The sequence below is a fragment of the Chlamydotis macqueenii genome, chromosome 1, assembly GCF_036417535.1.
Source record: "Chlamydotis macqueenii isolate bChlMac1 chromosome 1, bChlMac1.mat, whole genome shotgun sequence".
Lineage (NCBI taxonomy): Eukaryota > Metazoa > Chordata > Aves > Otidiformes > Otididae > Chlamydotis > Chlamydotis macqueenii.
This window is the reverse complement of record NC_141556.1, coordinates 182558470-182580625: the sequence shown is the minus strand read 5'-3', so window position 1 is coordinate 182580625 and position 22156 is coordinate 182558470. Positions and strand designations below refer to the sequence as shown.

The 22156-nt window shown below is 36.9% G+C and overlaps 1 protein-coding gene across 1 annotated transcript in view; it reads left to right on the top strand.

Moving 5' to 3' along the window:
- The window catches only part of VWA8 (von Willebrand factor A domain containing 8), a 193396-nt gene that overhangs the window by 77871 nt on the left and 93369 nt on the right, over window positions 1-22156 (top strand). Inside the window, exons 20-21 of the mRNA XM_086771807.1 lie at window positions 1379-1450; window positions 13410-13486. Of these exons, the coding sequence (XP_086627933.1) occupies window positions 1379-1450; window positions 13410-13486 (149 nt within the window). The remainder of the gene's footprint in view (window positions 1-1378; window positions 1451-13409; window positions 13487-22156) is intronic.

Here is a 22156-nt window from a genome sequence, read left to right as displayed (position 1 = left end):
GTATTTGTGCAATTTAGGATTAAAAAAAGAACTAATCAGAAGGAAGTATTCGTGCCTTAGCAGTAAAATAAAATAAAAAATGTAATCAGTGTGTGTGGTAAAACTGACTTCCTAGAATTTATGCCATATCTTGTCAAAGTTATTCTCATCAGTTATAAATTTCCAGTGTATACACATGCCAGAAATATAGTCATTGGCCTTTAAGTCCTCTCCTTAAGTCATGTATTGAATATTCAGTAGTCTTTTGACATGCCTGGTTGGGATTTTGTGGTATTAAGCTGTGTTTATAAGAGTTTCTTCCCCCACTGCCAGCCTCTGTTCTGGAGAGATTTGGAAACCTAAAACGTATTTCACAGTTAGAAACCAAGTGTTTCTATGCTGAGACATTATAGGCAAGCTACTGTTTTGTTTGGTTTTTGTTTGTTTGTTTGTTTGTTTTTAAATCAAGTACTAGAGATGATAATGTGAAAAAAATATATATGTTTATCTAAAGACAAGGATTCATTTCTTTAAGTAGATTGTCTGACCTACTTACAGATGACCTATTTTTACTAGATACAGTGGAGAAATATACATGACTATTGCGAGTCAAGTAATCTGCATTGCCACATTATCCTTCAATCCTTTTAAACAAATTATTTGTGAGAAGGAAGATAAGGTTCAATGATGTACAGTCTGTTGTTACCTTTTGTGATATTGAATATAAAATACACCTGAAGTACTTTGTCTTCAGTTAGGCGCTCTAATTTAGAAGTTGTAAGAAGCATAATGAACACTTTTAGACTAGAGCGTGCATTTTCCTCTCCTTATTTTCCTTTAAATAAGTTTAATTAGAATAGGAAAGTGTATTTATCATTAAGCTATACCTGATGTTTAACCTTTAATAAAATAAATGTGTATGATTTACATATTAATGTCAACTGCCTTTTATTCCCCCTGTTTGGTTTCTGGAAAGTTCTACCAGGATACATTTTGCTTCCTCCCAGTACAATGGCTGGAAAGTTGTCATACACATATTAATGAAAGTTCTTACACTCTAGGTGACAAGTATTCAACTAGGCTAAAAGGAAATGCGTTAGGAGTGATTACAGAGAATTAAATGTATTTAGGGAAATCAGACACCCACAATCAGTTGGAGCAGCGGAAATACATAAGGAGGCTTAGTATTTTTGTTTCATTGTTTTAGTCACTGGATAGATTGCCTCTGCTATTATTGGCTGAGAGACTCTTGCTATGAAATAATTTTTGAACTTTATACTTAGAGCTATTTTTGGCCCCAAATCCTGCAAGTAAAGTTCTTGTTGTACTAGTATCATTAGTGAATGCATAAACTTAGAGTATAAAAACTGGGGTGAAAATTGTGGTTTCGTTTCTCTAGCACATGATGGTAATGGAAGATATGCTAAAGGACTTTCTGCTGGGAGAACATCTTCTTTTAGTTGGCAATCAGGTGAGTTAAACATCTCTTAAAATGTATGAAACAAATTAATTTTTTAATAATGAAATTAAATCTCTGTTTTGCCTCATCGAAATTGCATTAATTTGTACTACTGAGGTATTTGACCCATTTTTTTATTCATTATCTACTGGTATCCATGGGTTTTATGCGCTCATATCTGTAGAACATGTAAATGCCTTAAATGTTTTTTTACCTTCCTGTCAGAGTAAAAAGTCAAAACATTAATGGTTATACATAACAACATTACTGTTAAAATCTTCAGTTAATAGTTTTGGTTGTCCTTCATGGCTGTGTATGAAACCTCTCCTTTAAAATCTCCAATGGCACATAAAAAGTGTACATGTAAGTGTTACCTAAATTTTATTTATTGATAACAAAATACTAGTTTTCTCTAAAAGAAGTATGGATTTGCTTTGTTCTTTGGCTAGTATCTTTGTTTATGGAGACTTCGTTGGCGAGATCATGGGGACTGTTGTGTTCTTTTAGTTGGTCTTCACTGTTTTGTGACACCTTATAACAGTTTATAGGCTCCCCAAGATGAGGTATGGGCAGATGTTCTCCAGTTGGGTATGTTTGACAGTCTTTGTTTTTCAGAACTGTCTTAAACTATTACTGAAACTGTTAGGTGACTTGAAGAGAATTATACACTTTGCCAGTTAGCTCTGAAAAAAAAAAAAAAAAAAAGAGAGAGCTTCTGTTATTATATCTGTATGTATGAAATGTTCAGGAAAGTGATACTTCCCAAGCTACCGGATTGGATTTTCCCTCATAAAGTAATCTCCCTTTAGTTTAGCTTTCCCTTAGCAAGGATACGGTAGTTTTCTAGCAGGTGTTTCTCTTCATGTTTTGCAATAGCCTTTGGAAAAAGTCTTAACACAAAACACTAATGATCTAACCTCCGTGGCAAGGAATATGAAATGCTAATTGTTCTTAATATGCATATATTAAAATTACAGTGTACAGTTATATACAGTCTCATCTATTTACAGTCCTTGTTAACAGCCTGAATTTACAAAGATAGTGTACTTGAGACCTCTGTAGACTTTTTTTTCTAGATGATGCCAGCTTTTCCCAAAAGGTTTCATCTATTCATAAACAGAAATGAATCTATTTCGTAAATGAAGTAAGGTCTATTTATTATATTTTATGAACAGTGCTCTCTAGGCCAGCTTCTGAGTTGATATTGAAGATGTTATATCGTACAGATGGCCTGCAGGACCTGCTGTCAGGGAATAGAAAGTGTGGGCTACTCCACAGGGGAGCGGAGGCAGGGCTAGAGTCCTTAATGACAGGGTACGCAGTGCTACAATGTCCAAGCAAGAAGAGCAGGTCTGGGGACAGCAGCCATTGTCAACCAAGTGCTCCTTGGCTGCCAGAAAGGTCCATGGTGATAAGGCAGGTCTGACGTCAAGCTAGGAAGTCAAGTCAGCAGGTCCAGACTGGGATCAGCAAGGTACAGGGCCAGGCACAGCATCACTGCAATGTAGGTTGAGAAGGAACAGAGAAAGGGCCTGAGTATAAATGCAGCTCCCAAGCCATGGGGGGCAAAGAGGACCCCAGAAAGGCAGCAACACCATGTCAAAGCTGACCTTCAACACAGGCAAGTAAAACCCTAGATAGGGGGAAAGAGCTTGCGGAGCCATGTGGTACCCTCAGGGCCCTGACACATGCTTCGTGTGTTCTACCAACTTGGCAAAAATATTTTGAAGACTATGCGAGTACGATTTTTAGGGTATTTTTTTTAGGGTATTTTTTTTAGGGTATTTTTTTCCCAGCAGTGGTATACTCAACTTTAATAATTTAATGTGTGCCACATTTTCTCCAAGCTTACGAAATTCTAATTGAAAGCAGTGTTAAAAGATTTAACTGGGTTGAAGTATTAGAACATACTGCTCTGATTCTAGACGTCAGCTCCACTGTACCATTAAGTTGGAAAAGTGATTGACTGGCTGTGATTTCTCTTTGAAAAATCAGTAATATTTGCAGATTTTGATTTTTATTTACTAACATACTTCTGAATTCTTCCAGGTTTACTCTTTACCATTTTGCTCCACTGTTTTTATGTGTGACTAAGAAAAGGCCAAGTGGCCTTAAAAAAAAAAAAAAAAAAATACTGTTTTTAAGTTTGTGCACTGTATCTGCCATTCTGCAGTCTTTAGGAGCACACCAGTCATCCTTGATTTTTCAGGGATGATTGCTAGCCAGTTAGAAATTGCTTGGCTAATTCCTTACATATATTACTGTAAATTTCTGCAGCACGTGGTGAATCCTGTTGAAGTACTTCAAAAGCAACCATATTACATCAATATGCTTTCATGCCATATGTGCGTATACCTTCTCATTGACGATAATTAGAGTTTTCTTCCTCTTTTTGTAAAGCAAGTGGTTAACAAATAGGATTTTTTGCTGTTCAGTTCCTTTAGCGGTTCAGTCTGTAATAAGAAGGTATGGGTTACAATTGCTTGATACATATATCAGCGTGTACCTGTGTTTCACATTTGGAAGAAATTTGATAATGTTTTTGTGTGGAGATACAAAGTGCTGTTTTAAGTTCCTTTCTGTTGTACTTCTTGTTGCTGAATGAGCAAATCATGGAAATTCAGTGTAAATAACTGGCAGTTCAAATACTCTGAACTTGGGTGTTTCAAAATATATGACTAACATTCCTTTAAAGCTTGTGTAATTTCCTAGATATCTAAATGAGTTGGCATATACCTTAGAACATAATTTGGTCCATCAAAATGATGACTATATGAGTATCTCCATTCAACTGTCATTCGATACACAAGGCTTGACCTGTAGTCTTTCTTTTAGAGACTGGATTTAGTTTTGCTTGGTTGACTGAATGTGGTTTTCCTCTTTCATAACATGTGTACACACACAAAATTACTGTTAGCTTAAGACTTCTGTCTTTATTTCAAAGTCTGTAAATGTAGTCTGTTTTGTGTATTCTGTATAGTTAAGAGCAACTTGGTGAAAGTCTTTCTACCAAGATTATTTTCAAGATACAAACTTTGACAGCTAGTGTTGGAGATTTAGTAAATTAGAATTAAATTACCTTGGTGGATGTTAGGGACTGGCTTTCTTAATGAAACTGAAGAGAATTTGAAGACAAGTGTGAGATACCAACAAATATCTTTAGAAGTGTTCAACTTCTGAAGTAAGCTACTTTATTACTCCATTCGTGTGTAGTCCCTGGAGCTTATATGGCCACGGATTTCACAGCGTAGATGCATTATGTTAAATCTTTGTCTAAATGTTTGTTTACATTGACAGTTGATTTATTTTGGATGCTAACTGGGATGTGCTTCCATTTCATATATAAGCAAGCAGGTTTCTCTGAGTCGTTGGGAAAGGCAGTGGATAGATATGAATTCTCAGCTATGAAATAGCTTGCAATTAAAGGAAATGCTGGTACTTTAAATACGGCTTCTGATATTGTTTCCTGAATGAGCCTGTAGTCAGACTGTGAGTGAGACTGTGGCCATCTATAGTTTCTCAAAGCGGCTATAAAGCAGCTTTTCCTTGGCTGAGAGTAAGCGGCTGTTTATTACTCCCAAAGCAACAGGCAAACAACAACAGCAAAAGATTACTTGTTCCAACTTTGCAGTGACTGTTTATTTCGTCATTACATATAGCTCTGACAGCTGCTCCCAAGTTTTGTGAGACAGACTGGAGTATTTATTCTTACTACTAAGGAAAATGTTTAGGCTGTGTTTTTGTGAAAGTTTTCCTGATGGACATTGTGCAGTTTGTGGGTTGGCCACTACTTGGTACCTTTTACTGTCTCCTTAAATTTCCTGTATTTGGCAAATAGGAGAGAAACTATGCTAATAAATAGAATTTGTTTATGTGGGAAAACTTGAAAAATAGCAGTCACTGAAACACTTTTATCTTTTCTCGCAATTTTCAATTTTACATACAACATTTCCCAAATTGTTGCATTTGGAAATTGTGTAAAGAGAGCTATTGGATGCTTTCACTTCTGTTGGTCATAGGTGGAGTCTTGGCAAACGTCAGCTGGCTTTGAAGATACAAAACGAAATATTCATAGCTTAAGGAATTTGTGGCTTTCTGGAGAGAGAAGGCTCACAGCCTTGTCACTTCTGAATTGTTTTATAGCCCTGACATTCTAAAACACCTAACAACGTGTTACACAAAGTTGAAGTATTTTATTTGGCATTATCCTGTTGCCATAATTTACAGTATAAGCTGCTCAGATAGCTGATCTCATAAATTAAAGACATTCTGTCATAGCAATGAATTCTGAACATTTCTGGTTTGGGGGCATAGTTACCATACAGGAAGTGTTTAATAACAAGTGGTGTTCATTTTGGCTTTAAAAGTTACTGTATTTTTATTCACTGTATGAATATGGCAGAACTATAAATATTATAAATATGAATGTAGTATATAAATATCTTTAAAATGCACTTCTACCAGGATCTATCATGAGCTATCTAAACCAGCACAACTGCAATTCTGTGTAGCAAGACAGACGCAGCCCGTACCAGGTCCAGGAGTTCTGCTGTGCCTTGAGAACGACATGTGATCCCTGGCCATGTCTTCATTAGTGCTTCACTAACCCTTATCCGTTTCATAATGTGTCTTTTAAATAATATATATGTTTTATTTTTATTCAAATTTCAGCCCTGTCAGCTTTGACACACAGTGCTTGGCCTTACACTTAGGTCATCTGTTACAGGCTTTATACCATTTTCAAAGTGTAGAGCATAGCAATGAAAATTGGTTGTGTGGACATCACTGTCCATATGATATAAATGTTACCAAAATTATGAGGAACATTCTCTTTGTTAATCTTCCTGAAGAGTGGACAGAGGAAATGTAGTGTATGTTGGGACAACCTTGTGTTCATCAGGACCATTCTCTATTTGTTGTCTTTTGCTTGTTTTTCCAGAATTCTCCATTTCTCTTTTGTCTTGTGGTTTTCTTCACTGGCAACCTTTATGACTGTTTCTAAGTCCTTGGTACTGACTGAACTACCCTTGAAAATTAACTACTTGTGTTACCAATATCCATCCTGCTTTTATGCTAAATTACTTAATAAGGGAGAGCTACTTAAGAAAAGACAACAAATAATATGTTTCTTCAACAGTTATTATTAAGGCTTAATGGAGGCTGAAGTTCTGAAGTTCCGCATCTTGTTCTGGCTTTCCTGTTGCTTATGTTGTCTTTTGAACGACAAACGCAAGGTTGATAATCAACTAAGAATAATCAGAAATGCCATTCAGTTTCTGATTAAATTACTGCCGAATACAGAAAGCATGTAAATGTTGTTGTTCTTTATTTGATGATGTGGAAATTTGAGTTGTAAAAATTACTCCCCCTCTACTTCCCCATGTACAAGGAAAGCACTTGGCAAGGTGCTAAAACAAGCCTGTTGCTGAATAGCTAGCGGTCTAATTAGACAATGTATAGATAAGGGAAAATAAGGAAAAAAAAAAAAGTAGAGTAAGAATTCTGTAAAGATGCTTAATGTTGTTGTAAATAGTTTGAAAAAAAGATCATGACAAAATCTCTGCCAGCATTTAGTAAAAATGTTGATGTGAGCCCACAGTAAGTAGACTGTTACAAATACATTAATGTAATGGCCTTTTGACGCACTTGGTAATTTATTTTTCTGACAGAAGAATGTAATGTCATCCTTTCTACTGCTTTTCCTTAATTGAGAGATCAGCTTAAATGAACTCTTGGGCTTCCACTCAAATTTATTTTCTTATTGAAGAATTTAGTAGGACAATTGATTGAGTCTCTCTTAAAGATATATTTAAAGGACGTGCTTGAATGGATCTATTTGTTATTATTATGAGCATGAAGAAACTGTGCTGCAAATCAGCTAAATTGGGCCAAATACTGTGATATTTTTTGCCTAAGGAATTCTGTGTGACAGTTGCGGAAAACTTGGAAAATATTTCTGTTTTACTTGCTACAGTCATAACAGTATATACACATACAGGCCAAATGCAAGGTCCTGCACATGGGTCGGGCCAATCCCAAGCCTAAATACAGGCTGGGTGGAGAATGGTTTACGAGCAGCCCTGAGGAGAAGGACTTGGGAGTGCTGGTGGACGAGAAGCTCAACATGAGCCGGCAATGTGCTCTTGCGGCCCAGAAGGCCAACCACATCCTGGGCTGCATCAAAAGAAGCGTGGCCAGCAGGTCAAGGGAGGTGATTCTCCCCCTCTACTCCACTCCTGTGAGACCTCACCTGGAGTACTGCATCCAACTATGGAGCCTCCACATAGGAAGGATGTGGACCGTGTTGGAGTGGGTCCAGGGGAGGGCCACGAAAATGACTAGATGACTGGAGCCTGGAGAGAGTTGGGGCTGGTCAGCCTGGAGAGGAGAAGGCTCTGGGGAGACCTTATAGCAGTCTTCCAGTACCTAACGGGGCCTACAAGAAAACTGAAGAAGGACTTTTAACAAGGGCCTGATGTGATAGGCCAAGGGGCAATGACTTTAAACTGGAAGAGGGTAAGTTTAGATTAGACATAGGGGAGAATTTTTTTTACAGTGAGGGTGGTGGAACACTGAACAGGTTGCCCAGAGAAGGTGGTTAGATGCCCCATCCCTAGAAGCGTTCAAGGTTGGACCAGGCTTTGAGTGACCTGATCTGGTTGGAGATGTCCCTGCTGCATGGCAGGGGGGTTGAAACTAGATGACCTTTAAAGGTCCCTTCCAACCCAAACCATTCTATAATTCTGTGATTCTATATGAGAATAGATGTACTGTTTAAATATGTCTCTGTTTATGTTATCGCTTTCTGCTTTTGCAGGTTGTACTGAGGAACCAGAATTAAAAAAAACCAAACCAAACCAAAACAACGATGAATTGATTTTTCTTTCAGATGTTTCTTCCCACAGATTCTTTCTGTTGTAAATTTTTATATACTCCTCTCCATTAAACCACAATTTTCTTACCTTGCTGGAAATGCGAAGGTTGTATGTAGCTTGACAGGTCTCTGGTGAAGGTTGTTCTTAAATTCAGAAAAAGGCCTAAACTCTACGAGCTTGTCTAGACCTTTAGTCAGAGATGTATCCAAAGTGTTCAATTCATTACGTCTATTAGGGAATTAAGTTTATTTGGTTTTATGGTGAAATTTTATTATATTGCCATCACTGTAATTTTTGCAAGCCCAAGATGCTAAACTCAAAATAAAGTAGTGAGATCCTGAACCACAGAGCATTCACTGCTGTGACCAGTAAATATATAGATTGCAACTGGGGCAAGACTTAGATCACCACTGACTTTGTGCAGCTACTTTCTTTCCTTTGTTAACTAACATCCAAGCGAGGTAGCAATGATAGGGTCTACTGCAGCGGTGCTGTGGTAGCAATGTCTAGTATCTGCTGGTAGCACACTGTCTGCAAGTATTACCCTGCATTATTCACATTCTTTTCAAGCAGGGAGCGATGCACTTAATAACACCTGGAGTGTATAGGTGCTGCTTGTTGCTCTGGTAATAACGGTACATTTTTTTGGTTTGTTTTTGTAAAAATCAGAAATATGTCCTCCTTTGTTGTAAAAATAGCAGCCTCAGTCAAAATGCATGCATTCTTGCAAATGTGTTTGTTGGCAGGAACAGGCAAGCTGTGAGCATGGAAGGTGGTTCAGTGCCAGACCCAGTGTGAGGAGCTATGCGTTAGCAAAAGTGTTTTTGTTTTCTTCATTTTCGTTGTTCAGTCTTACTTTTCTGTGATAATGACACTATCAATGTAACTCTTTCTATGAAGTCACAAACTGAGAGCTCTGGAATGAGGGTTCTGTATACTGACACGTGAAAAGTCAAGATTGCCTTTCATTCCCTAACAATACTATTTTAAAATTAATTATAAAATAAAATTTCCTAAAGTGAAAAAGTGATAAACTGCTTTTTTTCACCGATTTCAGTTTTTATTTCGTTCTTTTGTAATGAAACAGGTGCTCTGCTCTACAGTATGGCTTGTGTGCTGAAATGGGAAAGGTGTGATTGCAGTGTCTCAGCTGAAGAGCACAACATGGCAACCTCTTTAACTGCTTCAGTGTGACCTGTGAATCATTTAAGACAAAATATAAATGAGGCAGCATGGTTTAGATAATTTTTCCCAATAGTGTTTTTTTCTAAGAGGCAAAATATTAATTTAAAAAACTTGGGTCCAGTTCTTTTGGACTATAACTTTATTGACTTTAGTTGGGCTGCACAGGGGAGAAATTTGTCCCACTACTGTAATAGCTCCATCCTGAATTGCAAAATGCCTCCTGGGACCTGTAACAACCTTGTTTATATTTAAAACTGCAGTTACTCCTAGAAGATTAAGTAATTTTATCCTTGGTAACAAGTGTTTACAATGTCAGTTAGGAGAAATTTTAACTACGGGATTATTTTGCCTTCTAATTGCATAATTTCCTTTTTGTTATTCATTAGTGCAGATATTTACTTCCCATTTTTCTATTTCAGTTGTCCCATATGTCTGACGGAATAAAAATTGTCTAATATTTGCTTTCTGAAATATTTTTATTCAGTTCAGCTGAAACACCAACACAGATGTTCTTTTCTCTCTAATTAGCATATGTTTATATTTCTGTTAAATTAAGTAGCTGCGATAGTGCGTGTATAAATAACATACAGCAAGTGTTAGTGGCAAACTGGTTTGTCCTCTGAATGTTACCTTAGGCTGCAATAATTGCAAATTACATTATTACGCTCTGAATCCAGTCCAAGTTCAACTAATTCTTTTAGTATGTTCATATGAAAGGTAGTTCTGATTCTTTCTGCTTAAGCAGTTGACTGCTAGCTATGTGGGTGTCTAGAAGATCCAGCTTGATTCCTGGCACCAGGTATAGACTCAGGGGAAAGGAGGGTGACTTTGTTGCTTTTTTTTTTGTCGTTTCTTGTTTCTGAGGTGCCAGTAACTCATTTCAGAGGGTTTTTTTCCAAAATAGGTTAGCATTTTCCACATTTCTTGTTCACCTGAAGAAGACTACCAGGAATATTTTTTATCTCAAGAATGTCAGGTGAATTTGGAATAAACCTATTTTTCTTAGCCTTACATTAGTTAAAAGTACTTAAGGAAGGAACTCATCCAAACTCTTTTTTGGAGCTTTTTAATGGTGCTAAAGAGCCTTCTGAATAGCTTTGCTCTCTTCCTTCCTTTCTATTATATTGTGCTTTCTCAATGGACTAACTGAGACAAAGAGAAGTGGTAGGTTGTCATGAAGTAGGAATGTGAAGGGATGGAATTAAAGAGCTTTGACTTGAACTTTGCTCCAGCTACTGTTGCCAGCTGAGGATTTTATGTGGTGCACCGCAGCCTCTATGAAGGCACATAATGTACTCACTGAAGCAGTTCAATCTAGAAGCTGGGCAATGCTAACATGTTTATAATAGCTAAAGTCTGGTGGGAATGCCTCTTGGCTTTTGGTTACTGCATGCACCTTTTAAAAAACATATCACATTCTGAAATTGAGGTATACTGAAAATGAAATAAAAGGAGGTGTGCAGGCAGTCTGGCAAGGTGCACAAACACAAACAAAGAAAGGGTGAGATGTGGTTGTGGCACAGCTCCCATTGACTTCCCTGTGTTACTTTGGTAACCGTGCTCTTTCCCTTCCTCCACAATGGTACTCCACCATGCTTGTGTCCTCTGAGCATTCTCTCACAAGTGAGGGGCGCTCCTCTTGATACCTTTGGTGATAAGAGCATGGATAGAAATACACAAACCCACCAATTTGGTCTTCTTCCTACTGGAACAGGAGAGGGAGAAAAAAAATCCAGTGGTGTTATTTTGTAGTTGGGAAATTATTCTTTTCAGGCATAAACTATCACAAACATACAAAACCACACATGCTTTCTGTTATGTACATGAAAGCCAATTTTTTTTTTCATTACAGTAACCATTTTGTTTGATATTAAGTATGTTTTACATTGATTCAATATGTTGATCATTTCTTCATCTTTGTACTTGCCACGGCTGGCTGGAGTCCCACTTGGCAGAGAAAAGGATACGCAGTCCCCTTGGGCTTGGTACAGAAAACTGTGTGCTGACATCTGCCCAGTCATCCTCAGCTGTCTTAGGAAAAATAAAGGAAGCTGCTTTCAGCATGGGTGTTTCGTGCTTCCCATTAGGAGTATTCCTGTTTATTCACCCATTTATGATTTCAAGTATCTGACTGCAAGTCAGTAGGAAATGTAAGGGAATAAAACTACTAGAGGATTCTTACGGTTTCTGTTTACTTTTGATGTTTCTGATGCAATTCCTGAAGTTGCGTATTTCCCCCAAAATGGGTATGTTCTTTGAGTTCCTGGAAGAATCTGTTAGCACAATTTCATTCCTTGTTTCAAAGCAGTGGAGAACTGTGTTTTCAATGACAGTTTTCAGAAATGACTGATGATAGACAATTAGTATGTTGCAGCTTCTTACTACACCTGTGTGTAAACCTGTAGATTCTTCCGAAGAATCAGATGGAAGAAGGTTCATGAGGAGACGTGTGGCAGAGCATGAACTTGAGTTGGTTTTCCTGTGTTGGAGTCAAGTCTGCAGTAGAATATAGGTAGTTTTATTTTTGTCAGCTCTGTGGTATTTTTTCCTCTGCTCTTGTGGTGAGAACTCTCCTTCCATGATTTCAACTATTACACATATGTGTACGATTCTGATGTGTAGTCAGATGAGAAACTGTGGTCCCATTTTGAGAAGCTGAAACAGTTTGCAGTTCTGCAGCTGGCAGTTACCATCTTTCAGCTAGAACTTACAGTCATAAATGTTGTAACTTGCAGCTCTGTATACTCGTGTTCTGTTTCAGCGCCAAGTGAAACAGATTGGTGAGTCTCAAGTTGGTCTAATTAATCTCTTTAATCTTTCTGTGGGTTATATTTATCTGCTTTATGGTGATGTGGACTACTAGATGCATTCATGCAGTCAGAGTGAGTATCCCTGCAGAGGGCGAGTGTCTTGTCAAACAGCTTGTAGCTGGGTTACAACTGAACTTCTCTTTCTACTAATTCTTTTTCTTTTTCCTTTGCAACTCTTGGCAATGTCACTGTCATTCCGAGCTCCCAAGCCTGCAGCCATGTAATTGCAGGAAGGATAAGAATTTCAACGCCTGAACTGTCATCTTAGTCTGCACCTATATTGCATTTTAGACCTGATCAGGAATGTAGTTTTGAAGGGAATCTCCTTACTGCAATTTGATATGTGTCAAGGGATGTATGACCTGGATTCTCTTAGGATGAGACTAAACTGGAGGACATTCTCCAGCAGCACACCTAATTGATTTCTCTGCTAATTCCTTTCATGACGCCGGTCTAGGCCTGTGATGAAGTGCCAGCTCCTGAACCGCATGTACAGGACACACCAGGGTGTTAGCAACACCTGATTCACTCCATAAATCCACTGTCATTGTTCTGCGCTGCTTGCTGTTGCAGACATCCTGCAATAGAAAGTTATAGATTCGTTTGATCTCCAACCCCATTCTGATTCTGCTTGGGCCTTTTTTGCTATCTCCAGTGGGATGAGGGTAGCAGGTATTACCAAGGCAATGCTCTAATTCCAGGTGACAATTACAGGATGTTTCGTATGACCACAGAGAATTGTCTTTTCATATTTGCTGCAAGCCAACTTCCTAGCATTCACAGCCTCGCAATACCTTTGTGAAATAAAAAGGGCTGGAAAAAAATTGTGATTATTTAAAGGGATGCACAGGTATGTGTGGCATAACTCTAGAGGCACAGTCCTATTTCTGGTTGTTCCTAGTAAGACAGATAAGTATTTTGCAAATATATACCTATGTAAAATGAAATATATATCATTAAATTGTATTCAGAATTCTTTGATGTGGATCAAAGGGATATGGAGAGTATTTTAATAGTTTTGGAAAGCTGTCTTTTCTTTGTTTATAGTTTTAAAATATATACATCTATATTATGTCTTAATATTATGTTTATTTACTGCAGGGCGTTGGTAAAAACAAGATTGTTGACAGATTCCTTCACCTTTTAAACAGGCCCAGAGAGTATTTACAGCTGCATAGGTAAGAACATATTACACTTCCATACTTTGTGTTTATAGTTTGATTTCCCATGTTTTAACACTCATGTTTCTAAAGTTTAATTTGTTCTCACTCTTTGAATGAAGATCTTATTATGGTAGGTGGCACACAGACTGCAGAAATTTATCTGTTTTATAGGCAGAGGCAATAAGCTGGCAGGTTGAGGGAGGGTTACAAGAATCTAATGCAATCACATTGCTTAACATAAGAGAAAGTAGAAGTCAGAGTGTAGGGATGTTAAACCATGCTCAAGAAGAGAGTACTGTTTTGCTGTCATTTCTGGAGCGATTTCCCTAAGCATGAGTTACTGTGTGAGGGAGAAAGTTCAAAGGTGCTTGTTTTAGTATGTCACTCATTAGACAAGAAACATTTTGTGGAATAAAGGCTTTTTGTTTTTTTTTCTTTTGGCACTCCTGCTGAGCACATGTATTTCTTTCTCACCCGTAAACATATTTGAATTAGAAACTTATAATTTCTTTCACATGCAAGCTGAAAAATGAACTTCAGGACAACAAACCAATTGAAAACAATTCAAAAGCTGAAACAACATCAAATTATCTGCCTGTTTTTAATGACATGAACTTTAAATCAATAAATTGAAATAAAGACTGGATGTAACTAGAAAAATCAGTTTCAGTAGAACTGTATCCTTGTTTAGCTTCATTCCTATATCTTTACCCCTGTCTTCAACTTCCTAGCTTCATCGCCTTGTCTCTTTCCATAATCATTGTTTTTAAATAGTGCTAATAAAAATGTACATCTTTGATATTTTGCCCTTTAACAGCACAGTGTCTGTAACATTTTCTCTCTTTCTCCCCCAGCTTTTTGTCTTCAGATGTCTTGACCTTCTATTCCTGATACTTGGATAGCTCTTTCTCATCACTTCCCTATTGCTGTTTTCTTTTGTGCTTCCTCTTCTAGACTTCCATCACTTCTTTCCTAAATAATGCTTTTGTGACCTGCTATTTTCAGCTTTGTGTTAACTTTCCTGCCATCTTCTCTGCTTGGAGCAGCCACCCTCTCCTTCTGGATAAAATACACTATCATTTTTGCAAATTCCATTATTTCACTAAATACTACCACTACTGTATTTCAGTCATTCAGAGTGTATGTCTTTTTGAAAAGTTGTTCTCCAGTGAAATGTGGTCAGACAGAACAGTACTTTAATGTAAATTCAGCTAGCTCAGGAGAATGTTTTATACGCGCAATGTGTGGCATGATGGTGGAATTGTAGAATATGCTAGTTACAATGTACTAGTTGATGCATCTCAAGGGAAAAAAAAAGTGCCTTTTTTTCTGTCTGTTCAAGACAAACTTGTAAAGTACTGTTTATGGTGATGGGGTTGTAGAGATAGATTGAACTAGAAAATGATGAGTAGCCCTATGAAGTTTTACAAAAATAATTCCTGAATATAGAAAATTTGGAGATTTCTGTATCCTGGGTGACATTTTGAAATAGCTTGTGAAGAACCCAGTCCATGTAATATGTTGATAAACTTTATAGGGCATTTAAACAAGGATTATCGTGTTAGTGCACACTTCTGGATTGCAAAACAAAATAAGAGTAAGCTTGCAAAAAATCTGCAGACCAGTTCACTACTAAGCTTTTTGTGGGCAGAAATGCAGTCAGTAGCTTATGGTATGGATGCATTTTATTAGAAAATATGCTAGAATGCGCACTCCATCTTCAATAGCCTTGGGTATTTCTGCAGATTTCCTGGATAGCTACCATCAATACCATTACGCGTGCTAATGGGAAGGTGTTTGTAAATATCATACTTTTAATTATGCCCATATACCTGGATTATGAATCTAGAACAATTGAACATTCAAAGCATGCATTTTAGTTGACTGCTTTGTAGGGGAAAGAAATAATTTTACTGCTTTCTTCATGATACATGTGGAGACGATTCAGTGTCAGATGAAGGTGGACATTCTCTGCCCTTTCAGTAATATGTCTGACAAATGGTACGTCATTAGTTCTTGGAATTTGGGTTGCAGACTCTCTAGTTCCGCTTCAACTAGTCTCTCTGGAAATAAGTGTGCTCTTGTCAGCTGCATATCCTGAGGCTCTGAGTTTCTAGTGAGGTAGCAAATCTGTAGGAAAATGGCTGACAATGACAACGTGGCTTTTTGAACTTGCCCATTTCAACTGTTGCTTCATATAATTAGTGATAAAAGAAGTAATATGCATGTATGTATAAAAATGCCAATACTGAATGGGTGTTGCAACTGAATGGTATCCATTTTGGAGTAGAGAGATATATCCTTAGCTATAAAGTGTCTTTGTTGGTGGCTATAATTAAGATGTAGCCAGAGAAGAAACTCCTGGAGTGGAGAAAACTGTAAGAGCTTTAAAACTGATAGAATCAGAATAATTTGGGTTGGAAGAGACCTTTTAAAGGTCATCTAGTCTAACACCCTTGCAAGCAGCAGGGACGTCACCAACTACATCAGATTGCTCAAACCCTCATCCAGCCTGGCCTTGAATATTTCCAGAGATGGGGCATCCACCACCTCTCTGGGCAACCTGTTCCAGTGTTCCACCACCCTCATTATAAAAATTATTTTCCTCATGTCTAATCTGAATCTACCTCCCTCTATTTTGAAACCATTACCCCTCGTCCTGTTGCATGAAGATGTTTATTAAAATGTACTGTTATGTAATAAATAAAAGTAGTGAATAAATAATAGACAAAAATAATTAGACTGAATTTCAGAAGTATTCTGATTTATTAGTCTAGTTGCCATTTTTCAAAAACTGTCTTTTAAATTATATTGAAGTGCCAAAATGATGAAGATATTCCAGAGATGTTTACTTCAACAGCTTGTGCGGTAGATAAGGGGGGAAATACTCTACAATGTAGTGTAGTACATTTTGTTATGCAATGTAATTTATGTAGGTGTCTTTTATAGAATACCTTACCCCTTTTTGCCAACAAACAGGAACATAAAAGAACTAAAAATGCTGTTAAACCTGGTTTGATAATGTTTGTTTGGTTGGAGTGGTGAGGTTTTTGTCGGGTTTTGTTTGGTTGGTTTTGAGTTGGTTTTTTTTTTTTGCTGTGTTAGTGAAGTAGTGTAAGGAGTTCTCCTGATCTAACACTACATATATGCAGTGACATTCAAGCAGGGAATATTTGCCTTACAGACAACGAGCTACTACCAGGAGCCGGATGAGAGGAGGTAGAAGACAGAAAAAAAAGAGAGTGCTTTTCCTTAAACATCTTTTCTGACACCTGTATTTACTTGCTTTACCACTGACTCAAATGGAAGGGTCAGCATGACCTTAAGGTTTGAATTGCTTATAGAGGTTATAAATCCTTATCCTTAACCTTTTTTCCAGCACCTCATTGAGAGGTTTTGTTTTCTGGAAATTGTTAAGGCTTATAAATAATTTTGGGACTATAAAACTGAAAATCTTGACTGGAAGGAAGCTATGATTAGATTTAAGAAGGAAACCATTTAAGAAAAATGTTTGCTTATAAATTATTTAAAAAGTTGGCTACTTCCTCTTACATACTTCCTAATATTAGGAGCTGATCAAGAGCTGACCAACTCTCTCATCACATTAATTGTGGGAGTATAGGACTCTTCCTGAAATGGATCATTTGGGGTAGGCTCTGCACAGGTTCTCTCTAGGACTGCGCTTATGAAGCATGTGGCTCCTTTTCCATGTTGAAGGAAGAACTTAGATCTGCTTGGGTTTCACAGTCGCTCATTTCCTACAAGTTTGAACAGAGAAATCCTAAATTTCATTTACCTCTCAGGAATGGATCTCTCAATTTTATGCACCCAGGACACTGGCTGCACATTACAGAACATGCAATGGTGTTGTCTTGCCTAATATTAATATTACTATTATACTGCCTGTTAATATTATTAGGGTTTTGTTACTTTCACCTTGAAAGCATTCATGATGCTACTAGAAAGGTGAAAATCTATGAGCTCTGTGCAGTCGCAGGCCAATAAGAGATGTGAATTAATTTCTTAATTAAACACGTACCAGAGTCAGGTATTTGTGTTGCTGCTGAATGTGTCAACCCTGCAAAGCCTCATCATTTTATTAACCTTACTACTTTTGCTCTCTCTCATGTGAGTTACATGGAAAGAAATTGCCAGTGGTTCAGTGCAGAAATATGAGGCCAAATTTGGTAGACTAAATTGTATATCTGTAAAACAAATTTCTATGAATCAGGAAAAAGATTTTCGTGGAAACTGATAATATCTTGCTTTAAATTACAAAGTCTGTTGCACCAAGAGGATTCCAGAAAAGGAAGAAAAAAACATATAAAGCTTTAGGGAAGACTCAGGCAAGAACATGTGCCCAGTTAAGACTATAAAATCCTTCTTAGCACTGATAAGAGTAATAGATAAATATAAAAATGTAAGCTCCCAGCTCTCCTGCATAAAAATGTCAGAATGAAGCATCATGGACTTTAGACTGTTGGCTCCTTTGATGCAATCAAAGAAAAAAAGATTAATTTTATCTCTCTTGTAGTCAAATTGGGAACTAATTGCACACAAATAATGATTTTGCTGGAGTAAAATGGCCTTTACCTGTCAGTTAAATATTTAGATTTGCATCTATTTGGAATCAAGTCATACTGTCAATCTGCTTTTTAAAATTTTAATGACAATGATTTCTCTTCCTTGAAGTTACTATTTTTGTGGAGACTATGTTACAGAGCCACAGTATTTATCCTTTTGTTCCCAATGCAAGCTTGATTTATGGCTCCACTTAAAAAAAAATATATATTCTTTTTTGGATTGTGAAGAGACTTCTAAGAGAAAGTTTCCTAAAAGCTTAGGTTCTGACTAGGAAGATGTAAAATTCAGTGACTCACTTTTTATAGTAGTTTAGTTTCTACTAGTATAAATGAGGCACTAAGTTTTACATGCTAGAGGCATTTGGATTAATATGTATATCAAGATTTTGGAGTCATATGGTGTTATCTGATCTCAGCTTTCATTAAATGCATGAGCCTTTTAATACATGAGCTTAAAAAAAAAACAGAAAAAAAAGATTTACGTCTAATTTATTCTCATCTGAAGTCTTAATTTAAGCAACTCAGAAGAACTGGAAAAATAGTGTGGAGAACACACAGTGTGAACTCAAGACCTGTGAAAGCTGCCACCTCTGTTCTGCTAGGGTTGGATTGGCTTTAAATCATGTAACCAAAGAGAGCAACTGGCAACAGGAACCCTCTGAAATTATCCTCTGCCATTCTGAGTTGTTCTCCTAATTGCTCTGACAGCAAGCAAAAGCCTTTCTGTCTTGGTAGTACCTTTAAGAACAATTAATTGTGGAAACAACATCTGTGTTCCAAGCAGCATATCAGCTTGGTTCAGGAAGGCACAATTTTAATTTTTCTATGTCAGTCGTTTTTCTTTAAAGTTTGGTATACATTACAATCCTTGATTTTTGAAACATGCAAAAGCTGTCTGGACATAGTTCTGGACACCTGGCTCTAGATGCCCCTGCCTGAGCAGGGGAGTTGGACCAGATGACCTCCAGAGGCAGCTTCCACCTTCAGCCACTCTGTGATTCTATGATGTAACAACCGTTTCTGCAAGGTGGCAGCTGGGTGACTCCAGCTAGCTCTTATTCTAGGTATGTTACAGTAAGGTGTCTCGCTAAATCAAAATTGTTCAGCAGGAGAAAAAAAAAATTAAAAATTAGTTTATCTTGTCTTCATAAAACTAGATGATCCAGCAGTGATTGTTCCATGTGGGGAGTCCATTTGCGGTGTCCTTAGCTGATGCTCAAATGTGTTGGTGTGGAACAGTAGTTAAAGCCAAGGGTAATTAAGAAACAGCTTCGTAGTCATTGTTTTCAGAACAAGAAAAATAAGAACATTTTGTGTAACGAGATTAAGTTTGATAACTTCTAGAACATTTACTTATTGTTATGATGTGAGTGTAAATAATGAGCAGTTGTTAAGCAGAAATGTTTCTGGAATGTTTCCTGGCTTCATGCTGTCTCAACCATACATCAGCTGTAAGAAATGCAGAAATTGCAGCCCACCATCTTCTCTGCAGTGTGTCTGCCACAGGCGTTCCTCTGCGTGATTCAATACATTCAGGAATGGAAAGTACTGATACTTTCCAATGCAATGGAAATTTGGTTACTCCCAGTTTGTGGGATAAGTGGATCCCCCCTGAGCTACTACATGCGGCCACTGAAGCCGTGATAGGTAAAACTCATCAACCTCAGCTCTATTGTCTTCAGTATATAGATCAGCAATTACTTAGTTGTGTAAGAACATCACCATCACTTACAGAAATAGAAGCCTTTGATGAGCAAACTGCAGTGTAATCTGCATCAATAATGTATTGATGGTTTATGAATGGATTTTCTGCTGCTTGGAGCCTCAGTGAGTTTGCAGAAGACATGAAACAATTAGTTCTGTTCAAGTGTTCCCTTTCTGTGTATCAAGAAAATATTCTTCTGGGAAATTAGACAATTTATTGTCCAAAAAGAGAATACAAGCCTTCATAAAGTCGTGTGACGAAAAGAGGACTTTTTTTGGTGTATGGGTAGTGTTCTCTGTAATGCCTAAAAAGTTGAAGCTGCTTATGAATATGGTTTGATGCCTTTTCATAAAAGTAAAGAATGTAGGAACTTTTCTTTAGCTTTTAAATGAATCTATTAGAAATTGTAGTTCTTGCCTGAGGATTTGTGACTTTAAATGAGCCATATTAAATCATAGTTCTCTGTGTGGTATCTTTTCTTACAAGTTGATAACTTGTTTTCGACTTTTCTATGTATTAACATGCATACTAAAGCAATTAGGCTTTGTTGTAAATTACCACTGTCAGCAGAATACAAACTGCTATGGAAATTCTATTTGTTATCTGGTAACCTTACTGTTATTTTAGAAGACATTGCACTACCTTATTCTGGTTTTCCTAATGTTACATATCCTTTCAAATACTTTAGCTATAGTATTGCATTTTCCTGTCAAAGTTACTGTGTTTCTTCTAGTGACTGATGATTGGAAAGTGTGATACAGGGTTTATTTAAAAAATCTGCTACATTTTGTGTTGTGCCTTTTCTAGTTCTCTTATAAATTACAGTAATCCAATGATCTTTTCTCCCCAAAATTAACTGAGTTTACATACGTTATCCTTTTCAAAATAAATGTAATTTTACTGTGATCTTTAACAATCAAATTAATGGAGAGATTTGGGATAGGAAAATGAGCTTATGGTGTCCCTACAAGCAATACTTACTACAAACTGTCCATTAATCTTCAGATGTTAATTTTCTTTCGCTTTTTTTTTCAGCACAGGTAATCAGTATAAAATCTAATTACCTGTTTCTCCTATTGAGATAATTTAAAACTACCCTTTCAGCTTCATTGACTTCAGATTTTTTTAGATTCCAATTTAAAAAGTTGTTTCAGAAGGAATAACTTCCTTTGCCCAAGATACAGATGAACACCTGATACTGTAGATTTATATTGTACTTGTTCTCAGAATTGCATTTGGTTATCTTCTCTTGAAAGACAATAGGACTATGTAAAACAATTTGAATGCTGATATAGCTGTGCAGGTCTGTTTTTAAAAATGTCAACCCAGAAAAGCTGTCTCTGTAGTGGACTGGTGTTGAAGCAAGTGCTCTTGAGCACTGGTTTATTAGAGAAATCCGTTGAACACAGTGAAGATGGGTGTATGTTTTATATTTGTATGTCAGCATGTTTTATATTTGTATGTCAGCAGAAACAGAAAAGGGCGAGATAATTTTTCCTCATTATTTTGAGTCATGAATGTATATGCCTAGAGCATTTTATTTTAATGTTGTAAACCGTAACCTTATATATTATATTAATAGTGTGAGCTTTATTCTACAGCTTAGGTTTAGAAATAAGTAAGGAGATGACATATTTGTGTTATGAAGGTTTATGTTGTGAAGAATTGAATGTATTGGCTAGCATATAGTAAGTATTTTAATGGTTTTTTACTCTTGTTTTTCCCTCTTTTCTTAAATGCATTTTCAGTCAATACAGAGTTACACTGCAAAGCTTCCGAGAGTTCCTGCAAGCTAATGAATGCTCTCTGTTTCCAATGTTAGCTTTTCATAAGCTGACTGACTCTGCTATTGTCAACTGTAGGTGTTAGAGAGCTAGTTCATTTATCTTTCTGTAGGAACTGAATTCAGCTTGAATATCCTGCGGTGTGGCTGTTATGGAGAAATAGCTTAGGTTAGAAGACCCCATTGTTTCATTTTCCTCTAAAGCCCAAGTAACAGTTTCTCACTGTTTACTCAGTGAAATGTATTTTTATACACCATAAGAGGAGCTGTAGATTGTTGTGTTTCTTCTTTTATGGATTTTACAATTGGTATGAGTGAATTTCTTAAGTTGTTATAACAAGTTATGTGAAAACGTTGCATCTCGTTTTGAAGGATGGATCACATAAGTAATTCTGTAACATGATTTAAGCATGTAAGCTGAATTAAACATATAATTCCCTTTAGCCTTTGTTCTGCTACCCACAGTCATACTGAATAATGGGTACCTTTAAAATCCCCCAAAATATTTGGAGTATAAGCAAATATGTGCTATAACAACCTAGAAGGAAAAGAAAAAAGGGTGTTTAATTATCAGTGCATACAGATAAGTCAAAAAGCCTTTACAGTGTCATTTT